The sequence below is a fragment of the Parasteatoda tepidariorum genome, chromosome 2 (genome assembly GCF_043381705.1).
Source record: "Parasteatoda tepidariorum isolate YZ-2023 chromosome 2, CAS_Ptep_4.0, whole genome shotgun sequence".
In the NCBI taxonomy this organism is placed as follows: Eukaryota; Metazoa; Arthropoda; class Arachnida; order Araneae; family Theridiidae; genus Parasteatoda; species Parasteatoda tepidariorum.
The window spans coordinates 37,231,450-37,255,965 of NC_092205.1; the positions used below are offsets into that span (position 1 = coordinate 37,231,450).

At 29.8% G+C, this 24,516-nt stretch overlaps 1 protein-coding gene across 1 annotated transcript; it reads right to left on the reverse strand.

The window, feature by feature from the left end:
* Window positions 1-10,183: 10,183 nt before the first annotated feature.
* On the reverse strand, window positions 10,184-24,053 carry LOC107442497 (uncharacterized). Its single transcript, XM_016056079.4, has 6 exons — window positions 22,876-24,053; window positions 18,744-18,929; window positions 17,488-17,781; window positions 14,951-15,126; window positions 13,482-13,736; window positions 10,184-11,777 (listed from the first exon to the last, which is right to left on the reverse strand). Exons 1-6 carry the CDS (start codon window positions 23,324-23,326, stop codon window positions 11,535-11,537), a joined length of 1,605 nt encoding a protein of 534 aa, XP_015911565.1. The 5' UTR covers window positions 23,327-24,053; the 3' UTR covers window positions 10,184-11,534.
* Between the last annotated feature and the right edge of the window lie 463 nt (window positions 24,054-24,516).

The window sequence follows — 24,516 nt, forward strand, 5'->3', positions numbered from 1 at the left end:
TTAATATGTGTTATTTATTACATATTCTTAATATTATTATTATTATTGCTATTTTTTAAAGCAGTAAAACGCTTTAAAAGTTTAAAAGAAAAGTAAATTGAAGCTTTTTTATTGCTTAGATTTTCTTTCTCATTGCTTTTGTGGTAATTTTTTGGTAAGCAAAAAAAAAAAATAAATAAATAATTTCAGTAACAAATGTTGTATTGCCATAAGTATGCTCCTTGAACTTTCTTAAAATAAAGCTTAATTAGGGTTGTGTTAGGATTTGTTAGGATTGTGTGTTAGAATGTTATCCCAGTAGCTAACTTACAATCTAACGACCTTTAACATGAAGTTCTCTTATTTTTTGAGATTTTTCTCTTGGTTGTTGTTAAAAGAACGAAAAAATAAAAGCTCGAAAAATATGTAAGAGAAAAATCTATCCAGCATAAAATACTTTATCCACAAAGGACTAATTACATAAGTTTGGGGTTTAAAATTTTTGGGGATTTTTTTTAACAAACTCTAATAACACTTTTTCCCCCCGCCATTTTTTGGAACAACAGTTTTTTTTTCTCACCTGACATGTTCAGCTGTTTATCTTTTGAAAAGAAAGCTTCGTTAGGAACAAACTTCACCAAACATCATTTGATTTACAATATATAATTTAATTATTTAGCTCAGAATCTAAGTTAAACTTGCCCATTGTATCTCGGTTCGGACTCAGCGCTCTGTTTATCGTCGGATATTCAGCCACCTGAACTTTTCCCAAAGGCGGCTAATAATTATTTTATTTAAAAAACCGTTGTTGAACAGCCGGCCCAATTTTGGTTCAAATCCGTAGCCTGGTAATTTTCAGCCCAATAAAGAAGACAAGGGAACTCCTTGTTTAAATATTATGAGAAATTTACCTTCGTGGAGGACGTTTTGATGGAACTAACCAGCATTTGCGCTAATGGGGATAGGAAAACCACGAAAACTTCCAACGGTTAGCCTGACGGCAATAGCACTCTAACCCATGTTCCATCTACCACTGAGGATATTTTACGTCAGCACCGTATTCGGTGCGAGCCAGTTGCGGAATGCGTATCTTCCAGCCATCCTTGGAATTCGAACCCGGTTCATCCTAATGGAAGGCGAACGTTCAACGCTCTAAGTCACCCTGGCTCGAACTAATAATTATTAATTTTATTGTTTGATACTGTTTGCGATATATTCATTTCTATATTTTGGATTTGAGCCGCAATGGCTCAGGGGATAGAGTGTTCGTCTTCCAATGCGGCGAACCGGGTTCGAATCCCAGTCGATACGAATTCCGCCTCTCGCTTGTACCGACCACAGTGCTGACGTGAAATATCCTCAGTGGTAGACGGGGCATGGGTTAGAGTCCTCTTGCCGTCAGACAAACCGTGGGAGGCTCTCGTGGGGTCTTTCTCTCCATGTAACGCAAATGCGGGTTAGCTCCATCAAAAAGTCCTCTACGGAGGCTAATTTCTCCCAATACTCGATCCAGGATTTCCCTTGTCTTCGGGATTGGAGTCAAAATTAGAAGGCTACGAAGTTGAACATTAGTAGTCGTAAGCCCATAAAACTGTGTCGGTTGTTTGACAACGGTTATAAAATTCTAAAATATATTTTGGATTTGGAATTAAATTTTATTGATGATTCTAAGGGGCCTACGCAAGGGACCGTTGCTTAGGGTTATAATTGAGTGTTCATCAAAGACTTATGTTGCTGGAGGAATCAGCTGAAAAGACCTATTTCCACAGCTAAAATACCCATTTTTTTTTAAAAATCATCTTTTTCGATGGGAAATGTTTTCCCATCTTGATCATTAAATGAAAGATGAGGACGATAACGATATTTCCTTTACCCGTTTAAAGGAGCTGTGAGGTAATCTGTCCTGCTTATTTTTGACATTAATGTAAACCATGAAAATGTGTTATTTTTGTTAAGAGGTTTTTAATCAATCACTTAAAACTCTGAAAATTATGAAGGTGAAGCATATCGCTTCTTTTTGAGCGTGTATACAATGAACACAGTTATTAAGGACTTTGCATTAAAATTTCGGTTCAAGTATTTTTTCTTCTCTTACGAAAACGTGTTTTTGAAAAAAAATTTATTATAAGCGGCATGAATGCTAATTTGTGGAAATTTGAAAATTAAGGTTTCCTGACGCGATTTCGTAGCGTCCATTTTGCTTATTTCTCAGCTCATTCGTGGTTACTCCACAAAAAATTTGAAATTAGGAAGCTGTTTTTTACACATAAATATATTTTTACGCACTATAAGCTCTTAGAAAATGTAAGAAGTATATAAAAGAAGTCTTCATTTTTTGAAAAAATTCACTGCTGAACTGAATATAATTGAAGATTTTATGTTTTACTAAAAGCTTTTTTTGTCTTCTTAAGCCTTTTTTTGCGTGTGTGTGTGTGATTTGAATATTTAAAAATTAATTTAAAAATTTCTTCATTTGTAATTTGCACAATTTTTTGGTATATTATTTTAAAAAATTGAAAAGTAAATTTAAGGTTATTTTGCAATTTAGACAAATTAAACTAAAATATAGATATTTAAAATTTTAATGCGACTATCTTAAATAGATATTTTAATCATTTAAAGAAGAATTTATCATGCTATTTTTTTAAAGAAAAAAATTTAAAGATCTTTTGTGTCCTGGACCTATTAACTAAGAACTAACAATTAATATACTTTAAAATGTTACATTTGAATATGAAATACGTATCATGAATTGTGTTGACAAGTGGTTATTATATTGAAATAGGTTATCATGCATCATACATTGTCATTGCAAATCTCAAGGTTGCTTATAATATGCAGTTGCATAAAAAAAAAAAATCAATTCGTCAATATTATTTTTTTACTCCTTTCCTGGGAAATGAAGAAAAAAACGCTCTGTTGGTGAATCACTTACATAAAAGTAAAGAAGTCGGCTAACTTTGTAGATTTTCTGCCGTATTATGAAAGAAGTTTTAAGTCGGCAGCCGTGCCAAATATTAAACGCAAAGAACAGTGTCTGTTACGGTTCTTTTTAAGGGAATAATCCGCATAAAAGACGGCGGCATCATTCACAGCAAGCCCTCCTTTCTTTTGTAGAAAGACTGAATAGAACTGAAAAAAAAAAAAACTTCTTTTGATCTTTGCCGACAGAGCTTTTGGAATAGAAAGTGAACTTATATGCTCTAATGGCAGCTTTGAACAAAATTATAGATTATTATGAAAAGCATATGGTTTGCATTTTCACGTATTTAAGGAAGTATGATATTTTAGTATTTTTATTGAAACTAACTCTCAGGTAGCAGAATTTACGAATCTACTGCACGTTCCAAATTTATTCGAAACCTCAAAGCAGTAAGAAAGACATTATTATTGTATAAATTCCGCTTTACCTAGAATACATGCAGCAGCAGAAAAATTTTGCAAAGATTAAAATTACGCATAAAAACTTCATGTTGTTTAAATTTAAGTTGAGTTTTATACAATGATGATAAAATGGAATGTATCCACTTACAGTTAAATCTACAATCAGGTAATAGAAAAAAATGTTTCTCTTTTGTCCTTTGCGGTGCTCTCTCATTTGGCTTTTTAATTTTTCTAAAGAACAAGTTTAAAGATGTTTTAAGCAATTTCCCACACATTTGTTTGTTTGTTATTTGTTTAAATAAATTAAAATGAGAAATAATCTGCAGAATATCTGATAATCTGCAGCGCCCGCTACCGTGATAGAAATTTTCTTCTACCGAGAACAAAACTCACACTGTACCGTAGCGATGTAGCTAAATGACAATAAATTTTTTAAAATGTTACATAATATTATATTTTAATGTGAATACTATACCTGCAAGATAATGATTAAATCTGGACATATGGTGCAAAACTAATAAAATAAGGTATCCTTTAAGTATAATATTTAAGTCATTTATCGAAACTGCAATAGTATATTATATTGAAGTGATGCAGTTGTACAATAATGACGATGCATTTTTTAAAAAAAATAAAGATATATATTATTATACTTTAATGTAAATAGTGTACCTGCAAAATAGTGATTAAATTTGAACTGGGGTGTGCTTTAAGTATAATATTTAAGTAATTTATTGAAACTATCATTCAATGCAATATACTGTATTGTAGTGAGACAGTTGTGCAATAATGACGATGCATTTTTTGAAAAATAAAGTTATATAACATTATACTTTAATCTAAATAGTGTACCTGCGAAATAGTGAATAAATTTGAACTGTGGTGCAAAACCAATGAACTGAGGTGTCCTTTAAGTAATTTATTGAAACTACCATTCAATGCAATATACTGTATTGTAGTGTGACAGTTGTGCAATAATGACGATGCATTTTTTTAAAAAAAATAAAGTTATATAATATTATACTTTAATCTAAATAGTGTACCTGCAAGATAGTGATTAAATTTGGATTGTGGTGGAAAACCAATGAACTGAGGTGTCCTTTAAGTATAATATTTAAGTAATTTATTGAAACCTCCATCACTGTTATTTCTAATTCGTATATTTCTGAAGCGAATAAAGTTTTTGATTAAGTAAAACCAAAAGAATAGTTTGATCATTTTTCCTTACATACAAAAACAAGTAAAAAAAATTGTGGCCTATTTAAATTCTCAGGAAATAAAATCCTTTTGAAAGCTACCCGAAAAGCTCTCTTCATTATTATCATTATTTTTTTAATAAAAAAAAAGTGTTTTTGAAAAAAACTTCTAAAAAATCACGTACTTCAAAAGTTTACGTGACAACTGCGGAGTCGACAGCGCATGTTTCACCAATAAGTGATGATATTCTTCCAAGATAAGTTAACTGCCGTTGATAAGACAATGTGTGAGAGGCTTGAAATACTTAGGAGATACTTAGGGAGATGAAGATACTCAGGAGAATTTTTTTCACTTTAATGTGAGCCGCTCTCCTGTGAAACAAATCGTTAATGTTACCCTTGTAACTGATAATTTTATAAATTTCCGCTTACTCTTATCTAAATTAATGAAGATGGAAAAACAACATAACGCTTTTAAGGAAAAGAGTTGCTTTTTATTTTAATCTTCTTTGTCGGTAATTACGAAAGTACATGAGGCAATGCGATGCATTAAAAAGCTCTTTTTTTCGTTCCATGATTTACTGACTATCCTTTCGGATTTTTTTCTCCCTTTTTTAAACAAAAGTAATTGTAAGGCATTCTTCTCAAGTTACAAATACATAATTGTATCCAAGCGATAAAAAATCTTTTATATTTTTGTAACAAATCGACATTTTATATGATTATACTGAACTGAAAACGTTAAAATGAAGGAAAAAAATAAAATGCCTAAAACAAAAATAAATTATTGTAAAGAGCTCCTACGTCAATTATTTTCAAGCAATACGGCATTTTTGGACTATTTTCAGCACCTTTACAGCAACCCATCCCATTGGCCCAGGTTAAAGTTCACATAAATTTCATTACATTTTATTTCAAGCAATAAATACGAAATACGTATAACAAAACGCATGCATTTACAACCTATAGAGTTGGTATCTGGGGATAAATTATGATTGAATATAATTCATCATAAATCCGAATTTTGGGAGATTTAAATAAAAGATGCAAATTATCTACAAAAAAACATAAATTTTTTTGTCACCTACTTAGAGTTGGTACCCGGGGTTGACCAATCTCTTCCCTTCTCATGTCACTGTTCGTTGTCAGCCTGCCATTAATTTAAATCGAAATAATTATGCTTTTATTAATTTTCGATTTTCATTCATTCACTGAAGAGTCGTTTAAGTTTGTAGCATATTTCTTAAAAATAAGCAATACCAAATTTTAATTAAATTGGAAAAAAAAAAACTTACTTTAAAGTGGTTACATTTTAGTCAATTTTAAAACAATTTCAACCAGTCTATATTAAGGACGGGATAGCCCGGTCAGTAGGGCGCTGGGTCCATGTCCGAGAGTTCATGGGTTCGAACCCCTCCGGCTGAAGACTACCCGTGTAGTAAATGGTGACTGGTGCACGTTAAATCTGCCGTGTCGAAAAGTCCTCCAAGTTCTCTGATTCAGGATGTATAAATGGGTCCGCCTTATGAACGAGTATGACGTATGGGTGTGGCAGAAGTCGAATTCTTGGCCAAAGATGGCGCCACTGAGAAAAACAAGAGCAATTGCACCCTTCTGCCTAAAACAGGCATACGAAAACAACAATAACAACAAGTTTATATAAGCCAAATTATGCACATAAAATCTGAATTTATTTTACCATTCATATAGTGAAAATTTTATAACTACAACACTGACCAATAACCACGGTCGGAAAAAATCGTGATTTTTTATTTATTTAAATCAGATTTTTTTTAAATTTACCATCCAAAGCGTCTCATTAAGGATTGTAATAATTTAAATAATATAACTAAAATAGTTAATATTTCTTACAAAAATGGATAAAATTATTATATTATTACACAATCACTGAGTTAAAAAAAATCATAGATTTATACTTTTCAAGTTCAACTTGCTTAAGATTTTTAAAAATTGGGAGGCAATTTGTCAACTAGATATCTAAGGAAGAGTAAATTAGTTAAATCAGAAAACATAACTGAAAAAACAATTATGTTACTCTGAATTGAGCAAGTATTGATACACACTAACTACATATTTAATAAGATTTAAAAGCATTATGCATTTTAATTTGCAAAAAACTAAATGGGTTTAGTTGAAAGTTTTTAGCCAGAAAATTATTTAAATGTATTTAAAGGGAAATTACAATTTAAAAGTTTCTTGTCACTCTATTTTTAAACATTACGTTTAGTTCATCATTCACGTTTAGCCTATTTTTATACATTATAATTTACATGCATATCCCTTTCGTTATTTTTTAGTAAAAAGTCCTCATTATCAATAAAATCAGATTGAAGAAAAATTTCCCTGAAAAATTTTCTTACTTATTCTATTGTATAAAAATATTTATTATTTAAATTAGCATTTTTTTCTACCAATAATATTTTTAATCAGCTTGTTTAAATTTTTGATTTAATTATTTTAAAAGAAAATTCCCGATTGATTTAAATCAATGCATTTTTTAACGAAAGGGATAATCTAGTAATTTCAATGCATATTTCATAGTAAAAAATCCTCATTATCAATAAAATCAGACTTAAAAAATCGCTCCCTGAAAGATTTATTTACTAATTCCATGGTATAAGAATATTTAACATTAAAATTAATAATTTTTTTTCAACCAATACTATTTTTAATCAGTTTGTTTAAATTTTTTATTTTTAAAAATTAATTCCTATGGATTTAAATCAATGCATTTTTTAAAGGTAATATGGTAATTTCAATGCATGTGCCTTTTATTATTTCTTAGTAAAAAAATTGCTCACTTAAACAATCGTTAACAATGAAATAAGACTTTAAAAAATCACACCTTTAAGAATGTATTTATTAATGATATTGTATGAAATTATTTTAGACTTTAAATTAATTAAGAGGAATCACAAGCAAATCGCTATGTATTATTGTCATAGTCAATGCTTAATTAATTTTGGCAATTAGTTTTACTGGTATTATAGCAATTGGTCCAATTTTTATTATGTACTACTGTACTGTGGTAATAAGTTTTTCATGATCCATCGAAATGGATAAGTAACAGAGAAAATTACTTGATTGGTGTTATCATGAAATGGCCTTGAGCAACAGTATCATACCAAATGATACTGATTTCAGTTAATTTTTATTTTCATTAGATGAACTTCTAAGAAAGTGTTATACTTAATCTAATAACGTAAAGCCATCGGCAAGAGCTATAAATAAAAAAGGGAAACATTTCATCTTTATTAATTGTGTTGATACGAGTTTTAGTTTCGTCCTTGATTTTGTAGTGTTGATTAGAGGTGTGGAGTTTGTTGTAAAAATGTTCGAATCCAAACTTTTCCGTAAACTAATCTCCAATTCCGATCTATAATCAATTAAAATTTCCACCAAATTCCAGGACAGAATTATTTGTTACGAAATCATCTTTTATATAATTTTTTGTAATGTAACTTAATACTGTTTAACCGGAATTCAATTGATATTCAGCTACTCTAATATTCTGACACTTATAAAAAAAAACCCTCTATCTTTATTCTATCTATCTAGTCTGTTAAAAATTGAGTAGATAAGCTGATTTATAAAAGCTTTACTCTATAGTTATACGCAATACAAATACATCTGATCTTATATCGAGTTTAACTGTCAGTACCAAATTTACAGAAATGAGAAAATATTGAAAAACTGAAGTAGTATTTATTTTCTTCGAAAAAGAAATTTTTTAAACATTTGATGTGATGAGACTTCTAAGGTGAAAAAGCATAAAATAAAATATTCTTAAAAAAATAAAATAAAACAACTATTTTATGGTATCGCTCGAAAAAGTAAAATATTGTGTCTAACTTTTTAACTTATGAGAAACCAGATCATGTAGTCTGAGTTAATTTATCAGATATTTTGTTCATTTTCTATAAATTTTTATTTTAAAATGAATTACAAGAATTCCTTATAATTTTTTTAAAGAAAGAAAAGTTGGTGATTTATTTGATATTGTTATTATTAATTGAAAACGTTCGACTTTTCATCTGTTTTCTTCTTAAAATTAATAAGAAATTCTTGCAGCACATTTCAAGATAAAATTTATATAAATTAACATAATATCTGATAAATTAACTGAGACTATATCAACTCGATTCTTATAAGTTAGAAAGTTACACTCAGTATATTAATTTTTACTTTTTCGAGCGAAACCATAGAAGAGTTATTATACAGTAGAGTCCCGATTATCCGAGTTTCCGCTTTAACCGAGCTATCAAATATTTCAAGGATTTTTTTTGTTTTAGTTTATTTTTTGATTTTTAAAACTACCACCGAAAAAAAATTCGGAATTTTATATTCCACACACTCAGGAAAACAAGCTGACGGACAGCACCAGATTACCGATGAAATGATAGTTAATATCGTCAATAATGAAAATGAATCTAGCGGAGATGATGAAGACAGTGACGATGAAAATCAACATATAAAAATCTTCATATGGACTAAAAGCTATCAAAGGTGCTATTGAATATATAGAACAACAAGAACAGGCGACACAAGTCTTCCTGTTTTCCCTAAAAAAATGGCGAAACATTGCAGCAGAAAAGCGCCGAAGTAATGTAAATAAAAAACGATTAAGAACTTTCTTAGGTAAAAACTCTTTAATTCTCTTAAAGTATGCTGTTTAATAGTGTTTTTAAGTAAGCTTTTTAATTATAATATGTGAATTGAATTTGCTAAATATATTACATTTATACCTATCCTTTTTTATACTCTTCGCTTTCACCGAGTTTTTCGATTATCCGAGTTCACATTAACTCGGATAATCAAAACTAAAATTTTAAAAACCTATTTTATTCTTACTCTTCAGCAATCTCGTGAATGAAACTGTTTCTCAATTTTAACTACATAACACTAAGTACTACATTTGTACAAAATAATGCGTCTAAACATTTCCTAATCAAAACTTTTCATTCACTTTAAATCAAAGTTGAAAAAAAAAATAACACAACGTTCGCAAATGGATAAGTTCACCCATTTTTTCATTTTTAAAATTTATAATTCAGCAAACTTGTGAAATTCAATTACCCATAACGATAACTAATACGTAATGATAAATGCAATACTATCAGTAAATGCATTATATTCTAGTTGTAAATCGAATCCTGACTGCAATATCTCAAACTTAATCTGGCATAACTTGGCATAATATATTTCGATATATTATTTTTGGCGAGGTGGAAGCTTATCGCCAAGATAGAGCTTGATTTTTATAAATTGCACTCCTTGCATGTCAATGAGAAGAGAAACCTACCTAGAAGCGCAATTCGCATGCAGTTAGGAGTGGAGATTATAATTGAGGCAATTGCTGAGCGCAGTTCACCATTACCCCTCCATAAGACTTTATGTGACATTTTTATTCAAAAAGTAAAAAGAAATTGCTTATTAAATAAATAATCAGCTCGTAAATTTCTAAAATTGAATAAAAGTTTTAAAATAAAACTATATAAAATCATCATCATTATTACTTTAATGTCTCGTAAACCACAATTTAAGCTTTTTTCCGAGACAACAATAACAAAATATTTCGCATAAAGAAAAAAAGAGAAATCATATTATTCTGTGAAAATAAAATTTATTTACAATAGATTACATAGATAATTTTTTTAATCCTTTACTACACACAAAACACTTAATAACTCTTCACATGGATTTATACACAAATAAATAAAAAAAATAAACAAACACATTTCGTATACTAAACATTTATAGTTATCACAGATGATGATTTATATGAATCAAATCAGTTTTGTCACATTTTTTTTTGTTGAGATCTTTTGGTTGTTATAAATTTTTATAAATTGAATTAGTATTATAAAGTTTAGAAAAAAGTTTATCCAGAGCTATTGCTGAATTAAAATTATAGAAATTATAATTAAAAGTAATGACTTAAAAGTAGCGGCATATATACCTCTTGATTGTTTTGCCGCTGATCTATGCAGAGGAATAACGTCATTGAAATAGACATCACCTTTACTTTCAAGGTGTCTAAGTAATTTCTTACTTCATTAAATTACAGTTAACAATAAACACCATTTATTTTAAATAAAATAATAATAAAACTCACAATTCTTAATCACAATTTAATTGAAAACTCTCATCGATACTGATTTCATCGGAAAAACTATAGTAATCTTTCACTGATTCAATTATTAAGCTATACACATATGTACACTATAAATTTACAATTGAGTTATTATGAATATTTGATATAATTTAGCAGAAAGACATATACTCAAACAATGACATACCATCTCATTTTTTTCTTCTCTTATGAGGATAAAATTAAATTTTCCAGCAATTGACAAAAACAATACAAATTATTGAAACTCATAGAAAAAGCTTCACCCATACCACAGATCTTCATAATTGAGTTATTCTCTCAGCAAAATAAATGGGCAGATCTCTAAAACCTGTTTACGCCTCTTTCAAGCATTTATGGTAAGTTAACGCGACCAAAAACTAGCCATAGAGACAATTTCGAGACATCAATGAAATGAGGTGCAGCCGTTCAGCCAACATCTTCAATATAAAGAAGGCTATTGATACTCAATAGCTATATTTTATAGTCAATATAACTATGGCCATTGTCATCAGGCTGTAGCTGTTTTTATAAATACGTGACTGTTTCTATAAATACACACACGCTCTACGAAATCTGCAGCTGCGCAATTTGGTAGATTTGCGAGATTAAATCTTCAACGAGTGGCTTAAACTAGATGCAATTTGCTTGAAATCCTACAAATCCTCGTAGACAAGTCCAGAGGCATGAGTTACACTTAACTGAATGATGGTAATTTCTCTAAAGGTAACTATTTTTTGTTGTTGCCCAGTGAGCTTATTTAACTACTATTTATCAATTTTATAAATATTGTTAGTTTTTCTGTGGCAACACACTTTAAATACCTATCTAGAGTCTCTCCAAGGGGCGAGACGTAAATTTTGCATATCTAATCTAGATTCTGCTCTCGTTCTTTTCATCCAAATGTAAGTTGGTAAATTCTGACAACCAAAGTATCTTTTTTGGAGTTCATATTCGGTAAATGGGGGTCTGACGTCACATGGAGCTCCAAAGATGGTAGTATTCAGGGTACCTAATGATCCGTCAAATGATAAAGGATACGAAGTGTTCATAAATGTCTTCAGCATCTGAAAAACAATGAAAATAATTCTTTTAAAAACAGTATGGTTTAACACTCTTATTTGTATAATTATAAGCATGATAAAATTACGCAATTTATAATTTGTGTTTTACAGTTTAACTTTAGTGATAACGATTAGAATAATGAACAATTGTAGTCATTATTTGCACCTTGGGCTAGGTCCAACTTTGGTTCAATTCATTAAACAGAGCCTTAAAAGTCTAAAAAGAGTCTCCTTTTTTTAGTGTATTTTGTTGGATTTCAATGCTCTCTGTTCAGCAGAACAAATACGTTGAAGGTGTACTAGTTTTTAAATAAGATAGAAAGAACTTCTATCAAGATAAAAATACGACAAACTCCATTCTTTTAACGAGCTGTAATGACCCAACATTCAAATAAATTTATAATTAAACCATTGAATTCTGTTCAGCAGTAGAAATACTTAGCAGGTGTACTTAAAAAAATTGAAATTACTTTTTTGTTGATAGAAATGCTATTAACTCCATTCTCTCAAAAAGCTGTAATAACCCACTGTTTAAGTAAGACTTTAGTTAAACCATTGAATTGCACCATTTCCCGATTTCACTTTGAATAAAAAAGCAAAAACTAATAAATTTTGTTTAATAATTAGACATTGCTTAGATATTGTACAAGAGCTCTTAGTGGGCTTAATTTTCAATAGCATTAAGCTATAGACTTTAAATTTCTGAACGAATTAAGTAGCTTCGTTTTAAGTTACTAATTATTTTATATTATTTTCATTGAGTAAAAGGGAAAATCGCACAAAACAATATTTTTTCTCAAGTTTAATTTAAAGGTTGCACTGTCTTTGTTTTAGTGTTTTTACTATAATCTCATTTCAAATAGGGTTTCAATATCATGGCTTTTCAAAACAGAAATAAAAATTAGTGAAACTGAAACTTAACTTAAAAACTTAACTCAATTTAAAAACACATTAGTATTTAAATAGATATATTTCCTTTTTTGCTTGGTGGTCTAAATTAACCTATTAATGTTAATTTCTTAACTAACTAGCAAAAAGGTAATGCACTGTCAAACGTGTATATAAGTATATTTACCTAAACTCCGAATAAATTATAAACTATTACTTTCTCATACAATTCAAGGCAATAACTACCCCCCAAGAGAATATCACACTTCTGAGACAGCAATGATCTGGTATACCCCCCCCCCCTTCTGTAAATTTAAAATGGCGGATAAAGCTCACCTCAGAGTAGAGAATAACAGTCAGTTATTCTAAAGTAAAACAAGTAACAACGTGAATGAAGCAGAAATCAAGCATCAATACATTCATATCTAATCAAAAACTCAATATATTTTTTTAGTTTTTCCCGAACTAGTTCTATAATGAGTTTTTTTTTTTAAATATCTTTTTAATTTTGACTTTTTTTCTAGATTCTAGAATCAGCCTATAAAGGTATTCACAAAAAAGAAAAAAGAATTGAACACAAAACTTCTGAATAAGTGACCATAATCAGACTTTGCATGTACATTTCACTATTAAATTTAATTATAATTGTTCCATTTTTCTGTGAAAAACTTTTAATTATTCTGATAGCATGGCACAAACTTCCTTAAAGTGGCATTTACATATGTCTGCAGAACAGAGCACCAATACTCTTTTATCTTGCTGTTAGCGCCATCACTGGTGAATTATTTCAGAGGATTATAACAGACAATAAATGTTTACCTCGTGAGTATTTTGGACACATTCTTCCTTGTGGTCATAGGATGTCCAAAGATTAGTGTAGTCTCCATTCCAAGAATACTCATGCATCTGACCGCTTGCAAAAGCAATGACGTTATCATGTTTGTTAGAATGCTGTAGTGCGTGGATTAATTTTCCTGAGTAGTTTTGATCAGCTATAATGTATACTTGTTGAGCTGCACATTCTTCTGTATCAGCTAACAATTCCTTGATTGTGTATACTTCATTTTCATCAGCCTGCAAAATAATTAATTACTTCTTGATTAATTAATAGTTAATTTATAATTGCTTAATTAATAAAACTGAATTACATCAAATTAAATTACTTTTGCATCGATTAATGTTTAACACTTCGATTCTAAGTAATATTTATTTAAATATAGTGATTTTTTCGGAAATTATGACTGTAAAAATTACGGTATAGCAGTAATATTTTCCGGTAAATTTAGATGTTAGGGTAGAAAGTACCGGTACGCTGAGTGCCTGTACTTTTGAAAGTAATTTGTTCCAGATTTTTTTACATTGTGGTACGAAAAAGAACGGCAGAAAAATGGATGCACTGTAAAAAATTATGGATCAAATTACAATATAAAATGCCAATAATTTGGATGCATCACCCATAAAATTCATTTTTACTGTAAAATATTACACCATAATTTTTACAGTAGTATTTATTTAATTCGAGAGATTCAGTGATTTCAAAGTAATTCAACATTACGGTTTATCAGATTTTTTTGTTTCGTAACATCTTCCTGTAAAAATAGATGTTACGGTAGAAAGTACACCCACTCTGAATGTCGGTACTTTTTCATGTAATTTGATCAGGATTTTTTTACAGTGTGATACAAAAAAAAAGGGGGGGGGGTAGGAAAAATAATTAACAATAATAATTAACCACCTACTTACAATAATTACCTTAGTCAACCACACTGCGATTTATAATAATCTACTCAGGAAGAATTTTGATTTTCTCGCATAACTTTTCCCTTGTATTTTAAGTGCAAGTTACTTTATAGATTGAAATTAACTCTTAACATATTAGCCAATTTAACTTTGACCTTAAGACATTAAAATACTTGTTTCGTACGTCAAACAATAATTATTGATATCTCTCATTCTTGAAAAATAATTCTTAGAAAGAAAAATCGAAAACTTTGAAACGTGCTTACTATCTAAACTCTTTTCAATTAATATACATGAAAGGAGGGAAAAAAAAGACCAAATTTAACCCTTTCAAGACCAGTTTTTTCCCCCTTTTCCAACAAAAGGACAAATTACAACTTTAACAGATCAAATAAGGTAAAAATAACAACATGAAATAAAGATAATAACTATTTGGGCAATTGAGGAGCTGAGACTTTCAGGCGGGACACATATGCCCAGTGATGTTTTCGTCCGCGGGACATATATGTTCGGGCGGGGCCGGATGGGTTAAAATGTAATTTACTCACCACTCCATTTCGGTCTATATCCCACAAAAGAGCGGCTCCATTGCTTTGAGTTGGACTGTTGAGATATATCACAAATGAATCTGCACAATGCAATCTGGAGCACAGTTGATGGATGTGGTATCGCATTGTTAGCTTCAGAGATGAAGGGAAAATATTTTCACGAATGACCATGTTTTCTGCAAAGACATAATAATCGTTATTAGAACAAAGAAGTAGGGTAAATAACTAATATGGTTATTACACAGAATGAGGGGTGTAACGTAGAGGGCCTTCCTCCTTGTATTCCACACTGGGTCTAGTGTTCTTTGGTCCTAAATGAGAACCCTAGCTATGTTGCGGATGCCCAAAGAATAGCTGGTGTAGTTCGCTTTAGAATGATTACAGGACAGTACAGTCTGAGGTTTCATCTCTATCGATTTGGCTTCGCCGACTCACCTAACTTCAGGCAATCGCTGTGACCAGAGTCACAGCGAAAAGTATTTGACAGCACGTGCTCTAATGACATCGATGCTATTTCTTGCAGTATTTGATATTTATACATATAATAAAATAAAGAATTTGTATGTGTGCATATTTGTCTTTATAAACAGATTGTAGGTATGCCATTGGCACTACGACATTCAACATGAAATGAGGACATTAATAAACAAAATACAAATCCCGATTTTAAATTTTTTAATTAGGAATTATTTTATTTGTATTTCAGTTGCGTTTTTTTGTGATTTTCTTAAACATTTCTGTACTTTAAAGCCCATTGTGTTTAAACGAAACTATAGAATTTTACTTTTCTTTCTATCGTAAAGTTCCAATTATTTCCTTCAAAATGAACCATCTCGTTCGAGTTTTTTATCAAAAAGAATAGCAATTTGATAAAATCACTTTTTTGCTGTAGTTTTTCCCTCGAAGTTTTCAAATTGTGACATCTGCGAATTTACAGCAGATAATTTCGGATATAAATAATGATACGCAGTGAACTTTCCCTTTCATTTAAGACATGCAAGAAGAAAAACAAACAGCTAGAAGAAAATATTCAATTAATTTTTAAACGTATAGAAGATTAAAAATTTTGATTGATATTTCTGATTCTGATTGATTCCCAGACAACAATTTCACTGAGAAATCCGCTTTATTGCGGAAGCATTGGGATATCTTTTATAATATTAATGATTTGCTAGCTCATAGCTCTATTAAACTAAATAAAAGTTTCATTGGGAGCCCAGTTAATAAATTAAGCAAGGAATTATTTTGTATAGTAACAGAAGAACCAATAGGACTCTAATGCTTAATTGAGCAACTTAATCTTAGCTTTTTTACAGAAACATATTTTTTGCTCAGAACAGTCTTTATATCGTTTTCAACAATTGGGTACTTGCAACTTGAGAAGAAAAAATTCACTGATACACAGACACGTGACCTATGACCTCAGTGGTCACGTGTCTCAATTTTGGGCTTACGAGTGAAGCCTCATCTCAATTTTGGGCTTACGAGTACTAATATTCAACTCCGTAATCTTGTAATTTTAAACCCAATCCAAAAGACGAGGGAACTCCTGAATCCAGTAATGGTAGAAATTTACCTTCGAGGATGACTTTTTGATGAACTGACCTGCATTTGCGCTACATGGTGAAAAAAACCACGAAAATCTCCAGCGGTTAGCCTGACAGAGAGGGAGGGGACTCTAACCCATGATCGGTCTACCACTGAGGATATTTTGTGTTGTGGTCGGTGCGAACCGGGTGCGGAATTCGTACCAATCGGCCATCGCTGGGATTTGAACTCAAGTCGATCGCTTTATCCCGAACCACCAGGTCTATCCCCTAAGCCACCAGCTAACTGATTGCTTATAAACAAGATGGCGTGTTAAAGTCGAGCTAAAGTCTGTCCACATAAGTTAAAATGTTGCTTCACGGGAATGTTAATAATTACAACGCCATATCACGCATCGAATTTTTTAAAGTATAATTATTTCTTATAAAGTATAATTTATTCTACGCCTCTTATTAAACTTAGATTTATTATTTGTAACGGAGATATATTTTACATTTATTACATGTAACCGAGATATATTTTCTTAAGCGTACCTGGCAATTTCGATGCATAATTAGTTTGTTTGTTTTCTACATTGCTTCATGCCTGTCTTTGTGTTAAGTAAGAAATATATAGTAAAGGAATTGAAATCTTTGCGAAAGAATCTTTATGATAGAAAATAGAATGTGTCACTTATGAGAATTGATACTTCACGGGCCTGGCTTTCTGGAAATAGACTGGAAAGAACAATTGATTACGTAAAAAAAATGTCACATTTCAATAACCAATCAGGATCGAGATACCCACACTACGTCACTTGCAGGTATCCTATTTTCAGATTTAGAAAGAGATAAAGAAGATTAAAAGAATATTTAGAATTTTCCCTCCCGGTCTCCACCCCTTCGACAATTGATTTCTGTCTGGAGAGAAAAGGCTTACTAACAATAATTTTTTTAAAAAAATGTTGTGTTTTAAAAAAATGAAGTAAAAGTGTAAAAACTTGAACTTACCATCGATTCCATATTTTCCATTAGAATAGAAAATCTTGATATTCTTTTGGGGAAATCCATTGAGAGTGAGCATTTCGTGGAAACGGTGCAAGTTTTCAAGATACATCGGTCTATCGGTTAATCGATCCCATCCACCAGATATCATAACTGCATGGTCACATCTCTCGAATATCCGGCAACGTAAACCCACTGATTTGGCGGTGTTGCTACATCTGTAAGAATTTTTTTCCACAGCATCACACAGTACGTTGTCTGTCTTGTTTTTAGGACGTAGCACTGGACATGCGGCAAAGCCTAGAATTAAGGATTGAATTTAATGTTTTTTTCAAAATGAAAAATATCAGTAACTGCGAAATGTCTATAACAGCATTTTAAAGTTCTACTTAGATTACTATTACCGAAAAATTTAGTACAATTAATATGATTTTTACGTTTCGAAAGATCCTTTCTGGGTACATCAAGTGCAAATAATCGGCGGTATTAATCAAATTACGTCCTAAGTTGTAATTGTAACTAATTAGTTAAAACTACTTTTCATAGCACTAATATAAAATATAGTCTCTTTCTTTAAAAACAAGTAAGATTTAAAAAAAAAATTACCTGAATGATATGGATTTAAAATTTTAGAAATAAAAGGAAAAGTACCCACAAATTAAAAGAAAAAGAAAATAGATTCTGGGGAATGGAATTTAAAAAAGCTATATTTTAAAATTTTTATTTATCAAAAGCTTTTAGATATGAGTTTTTATTTTCTATTTAAAATTATATTAGTTATGATTATGCAAAAAGAATTTATAACTCCAAGGCAAATATTTTCCTTTCCGTATCAAATTAAGTAATGAAAGGTAGTAAATAATTATTACAAGTATTCTTTTGTGTAAAACTTTGTCTCGATAAACACAATTTATTATTCCTTGCAAAGTTCTTTTGATTTAACAAAAAAATTTCGAATGTGACAAATTTCTTTAAAATTTTTATTTCATATTAGTTTTTCATTTAATTGATAATAAAATAAGAAAATAAGAACAATAATGAAGAAAAAAGAAAAAACGTCAGTTTGAATTTTTAGAGATACGCGCAGACGAGAAGTAGAAAAAAAAAAAAAAAAAAAAAAAAAAAACGGTTTATTTTGAAAATACAAACGATATTAGCATTGCAAACAATTTTTTTATTGACTTGATTTCAAGTTGTTTAGCGTAGAACAAATTTTAGACAGAAGAGAAAATGGAGCTCGTATAAGTGCATATGTACATTACCTGGGGTATCATCTCTGCATTTGAGCTTTTGTGACTGTTGCAGTTGCTTTTCTCCAACGGGATATACTAAAGGAAAAAACATAATCTCACATGCCTTAATCCGGTTGTTGGTATCGTCCCACTTGGAATGCTGCAGAAGATTGTGACATCTTTGTCTCAAAGCTACAGTGAAACACACACCTCCTTCTAGAAATAGAAGAGGGAAAAAAATTAATAATGAATCACACAAATAATTTTTAATTATAAATCAGTATATTTCAGAAAGGGACTGTTGAACTTTTAACGTAAGTCAACTTTTAACTTTTTCACATGTGAGCTTACGTTCCTAGTGTATTTTTAATGCTTGCTGTGATTCCGAAAAAATAAAATATTATCAAAAATTTTTTCAAATACTTATTAAATGTTGTATTATCTGGATAATCTATATTTAATTTGAGATATTCTTAATCTTACTTTACCAGAAATGTAAATAAGAAATAACAATGATATTTAGAAAAATAAATTTGAAGAACAGTAATAATAAGTAAAACAGTAATAATAATAAAATTGATGAAAAAAAAAGAAATTGTTTAATGTGACTTTTCAACTTTGCAATTGTGTATATTTCCACCTAATGTAGCAAAGATTTTTTAAAACATTTTTATTCTCTCTTTAAAAGTAAACACTTGAATAATAATTTCTTCTAAACAATTTAGCCCCCACAAAACTCTAATTATAAAAGTGCTTCTCGAATTATAGCCTATAAACTCTAATTAGAGTAGTAAAGGCTTAAATTACTGCTGTGGTTCTGTCATGAAGTCAAATTTTTATCGATCCCGAAGTCAAGCTTAAGTGACCTGTAAATTTTCAACCTCAGCTTTTTTAAAAAGGGTGTGGTATTCTGTCCAGAAAGACACTCTATTAACTCTACCCTAACAGAGATACAACAATAGGCGGTTCATGGAAGGCCACAAAAGAGTACAAGTGATACAGGTGCCTTTAGCCATTATCGCTTTACAAGTGAAATTTTTTGACGGCCTTTCTATCAGACACAGGTGGGTTCCAGCCACTTCATAATAAAGCCTACAGTTTTGAAGCAACCTTTAAGGAAAATATTGCCATGGAAGAAAAAGTTCTAGAGACTCTGAATGTTATCAGACAAAGGTGAAGAGGGAAAATGAAATAAAGGGTTGAAACGAACAATGCATGTCTGAGAAAAACAGGTGGTTTGGATGCAAGAGTTTCCAGAAGTACAACAAGCATTTGCCAGGGGTGGAAGGGGGGGGGGAGAAAGTACGGGTGGGTGTAGTGCTGCCGGAAAGTTCTAATATGACGTACCGGAACTTTAATGACTAATTTTCACGTTATAATCATATTTATTTTTTATTATAAAACTCTTAGCATAACCCTTTCAAAATACTGACGATTTAAAGGCTACCTACACAATGTGTTAAGTTCGAAGACAATTGTGCTAGATTAAATTTAGACGATTAGTCAATTGCAAAATTAATCATCTACGAACCTTACATTTCGATTTTCAATCTGCTGTTGTGAACTTTAACTCCCTTAAAGCTGGTTTTGGGACTATTGGTTAATAAAGAAGAAAATAATTTTGCATGAAAATGTTTAAAGTTGTTCAATGTATTAGTTTTATTAATATACAATTTCAATTAATTGTAAGGTCTTACACGTAATAATATAATTTTTAGAAAGAAAAAGTGAAGATTAAGAAAATAAAAATATTTTTGCAAAATGGACAAGAAAATTTCAGAAATTAGAAAATGAAGTTAAGGAAGCTCAGGTAAATGGAACTTTGATAATTTGACAATTTTTAAATCAAAAATTGACTTCGATAAATTTAGGTTCCAACTTCCCCCTCAACACATCGCGGTTTGTGTTAGCACCACAACATAGAGGTGAAGGATAAAGCTAAAAAAATTAGCCATCTAGGTATATAATAAAAAGTAATAACTATAATTAATAATGAACGAATTAGCCATCCATGAACTTAAAATGTTTTCATTTTTAATCTGCTGTTGTGAACTTACCGTAAAGTAGTTTTTAGAACTATTGATTGATAAAGTGAAAAACAACTATTTAGTAAGAAAACTTTAAAAATTCTTTAAAGCAGTTCAGTGCATTAGTTATATTAATAAATAACTTATAAAACTGTAAAATCTTACAGATTCTAAAATGATTTTAGAAAGAAAAAGGAAGATAAATAACTAAATAAAAATATTTAGAACTGTTTTTCGCTAAATGGGGAAGAAAGTTATAAAAGAAAATGAAAATGAGGAAAATAAATGAAAGTTTGATAACTTTAGACTTGTTAAACAATGATTATTGTTTAACAAAAATTAATTTCGATAATTTTAGGTTGCACCCTCTATCCTTTACACAGTATGTTTTGTGCAAACACTACAAGGTTAGGTTAAAAAGTTAGTTAACTACTAAAAAGTTAGACCCAGTAAAAAGTTTGGGGTAAAGAGTATGATATCCATTTTTGTTTCTTACCGGCAATTAAAAAGAGTATAAACACCATGCTCTTAGCTAAATATATAATATAAATGTATTCGTATAAAAATAAAATTGCGTCTTTAATCATCCATTCAAAAGTGACATAGTAAAAGCTTGCTATCATTACTTAACAAGTAGCAACTGAAAATTAAATTTTCATATTTTATTAAGTAAATAATAGAAATAAATTCTAACTGAAACGAATCAAAGTGTCGTTTTCATTTTATTATGTTTCTAATCTTATACAGAAAGACTCGCAGTTTATGAATGTAACTGGGTTATATTATTTAAACAATTATTAAATATTATAAAATTTTTCAGTTTTAAATACAAAGCTTAATTATTATGTAAATAATGATATGTTCCAGATATTTCATTATATTCAGTTCTTTTACGTTTTTAAATAACATTGTACATATGATTTTTTTTTTTGTTTTGAAAAAAATTAATCGATATTGGAGGTTAATAGTGGTATTTATAAAAAATTCCTCCAAAAGACAGTTAAGACAAATGGCAACACACAAATCATTGATGTGATTTAAAAGTAGTATGTAAAATAATTATACAAAAATAGTGAAAATGGAACTTACAATCTTTTTAATAATTGCTCCTTTTTAATCGAAACATCAACAAATTATAAACATCAGCAATATTACATTTTTAAAAAAATGTAATATTGCAAACAGTGCCATTATTAACAGTATTATTATTAAAATTATTGCAAACAGTAACATTTATTAAAAAATAATTGCTGTTTAGTTTATTTGAAAATTAGAAATACAATTTAGTCAGCTTATTAATATATTTGTATAATATTTGTTTCATCTTATTCATTAAAATGTGTTGTACTGATTTTTTATCTCATTTTTTAAACATAAATAAGTAGCAGATAGTTAATAAAATTGCAGTAACTTGTAGACATTCTCAAAACTTTAACGTTTTAAAAAACCTAAAACATCGAACAAATTTTAAAAATACTTATAAACTTGAAATTTAAATTTCTGTAATTTAATTCATTAAAGCATGCTTCAGTGAATAAAATGAAACAAAAGTTCTACTGAATAAATAAGAGAATTCGGTAAAAATAATTCCCATGAGGTTTAATCGGAGGAACTTAAACCCTTTTCCTATTCAAAGGGGAATTGTAAGATTTTTGAAAACCTGAAACTAAATTACAAATTTTTAATGATTAAAAATATAAGTGTACTTGAAATTGTGCTTAGTTTGACAAAAAGGAACATGTTTTTAAAATTTGACCTTTAATAATTACACTATGTGTATACGTAATATGCGCAATATAAATAAATAATACATACTTTCCATAATTCAATATTTTCGTCAACTATCATGAATTTAGTCAAATATTTGTTAAAGCATTTAGTTATAGTAATTAGCAATAAATTTTAATTGATAAATAATGTAATCAAATGAAAAATTAAATACATATCTATTTTTCAAAAAATTTACCTTCGTGTTTAAATTTCTAAGAAAACTAGATTTAAAATCCTTAAAAAATTTCATCAAATTAGCAACAAATTGTTGACAAATTTTGATTTATCATTATAGTTTTCAGCATAGATTTAAAGTAACCACATATAAATACTTTTGGAACCTAAAACTTATAAAAAGAACTAACCTGTATATTGTCCACCATTTCTCAAGCACTGAAATTCTGTCCAGCTTAAATCGATGAAGAAGACCAAAAGAAGATGTCCAAGATTTGCTTTTGGATAAGGATCCAATACTAGTACTGCATCATGGGGGTCTGTACGAGTTAACGGTCCATCAGGCAATACAGCATGATACTTCTGAGCTGGTACAGGTTCTGCCAAATAGTAATTCATCTCGGATTTAGGAATGGCTATCAATTGCAGGCAATCTTCTTCAGTTGTTAGAATAGCATCATTGCAGCTCAGATTGCCTACAAAGTCGTATGCTAAATCGGCCCATCTATCAAATTGTAATTTGTAATCGATGAATAATTTGTAATCTAAATCAGAATCAACGTCATTTGGATGAGATGGTGGTACTTTTTGAGAACTGAGTACCAAATGCAATAAACAAAATAATGCTAAAAATGTCCACATGACTGCCTCAAGCAACGAATCAGGTTCGGAAATAAGTTGAGATTCTTCAAACGATTGAGATGCAATGATGAGAAATTGTTCTTAATTCAACTTTTTTCTTATTACAAGTTCTATTCAACAAGTTGCAGAAATAATTAAAATTATTAAAAAAAAGTTTTGAGAAATTTAAAAACGTTCTGTATTAGAACAATTTTAATCTTTATAATATTTATATTAAAATCCAAATTATTTTCAGTTCGCTATTCTATTTTTAAGTACAAACGATTTTCTGTTTAATATAACGAAAATAAAATTAAGAGAAAAAAATCCCAAACGATTTTAAAATAATTAAAAAGCAGAAGTAAATCGGAAAGAAACAAACTTCAAGCGCAAACGATAAAAGTTGGCAAGTTGTGTTATCCTTATCTGAGATTCAAGAGCGACAGAGAAATGAAGAACTTTCGCGGTGAGAAGACTTATGATTCCGCGGCTCAGTATCGATGAGTTTTTATACCGTTCTGGAACTATAATATTCCTTTATTTCGTTTTACTTAAGTAAACAAGACCTAGTCTTTAGAGGCAGGCCTTTGCTTTAAACATCAAAGAAGCCGAAAGAGGCCTCAGGCGTTTTTCTAAAGCAAGAACATATGAAGTTAGGTGGTATTGTGGGGGGATAGGACAACTAGAATCGTGCTTAGTGGTGCAAAAGGACAGGTATGGGGTTTAATTTTGGTCCCTCCTCTCCACTATTTATTCAGTGATCACTTTGCTACTGAATTTTCCTTTGATCGTTTCCGCCATGTGCTCAGGATGGTTTCTTATTGGGCAATTGTCCGAGAGCCTCTTTCCATTGGTTGGTCGACATCGATGTTGCATTGTTTGACGTCATATTAGTGAACAGCTGACTTCCGAGCTATAAACAAGTAAAAAATATCCAAATTTCGATTTTTGTAATTATTAAATATGTGCAAAAAGCTTTAATTTAGTAAAATATATGTGTATTTTAAAAGAGTTTTAAATAGTATTTATTCTTTATGTCGAAATGCAATTAGCTATATAATTTTGCCAAAAATATAAACTACTGTTTTAAAATTATTCCTTCGAAATTATTTTATTTTGAAACTGAATTTTTTGTACTTAAAAAAAATGATTCCTGAAAAAAAAATATTATAAATGTTTTTTTCCTTCAAAGAATGTCTTTCCTAGGAAAA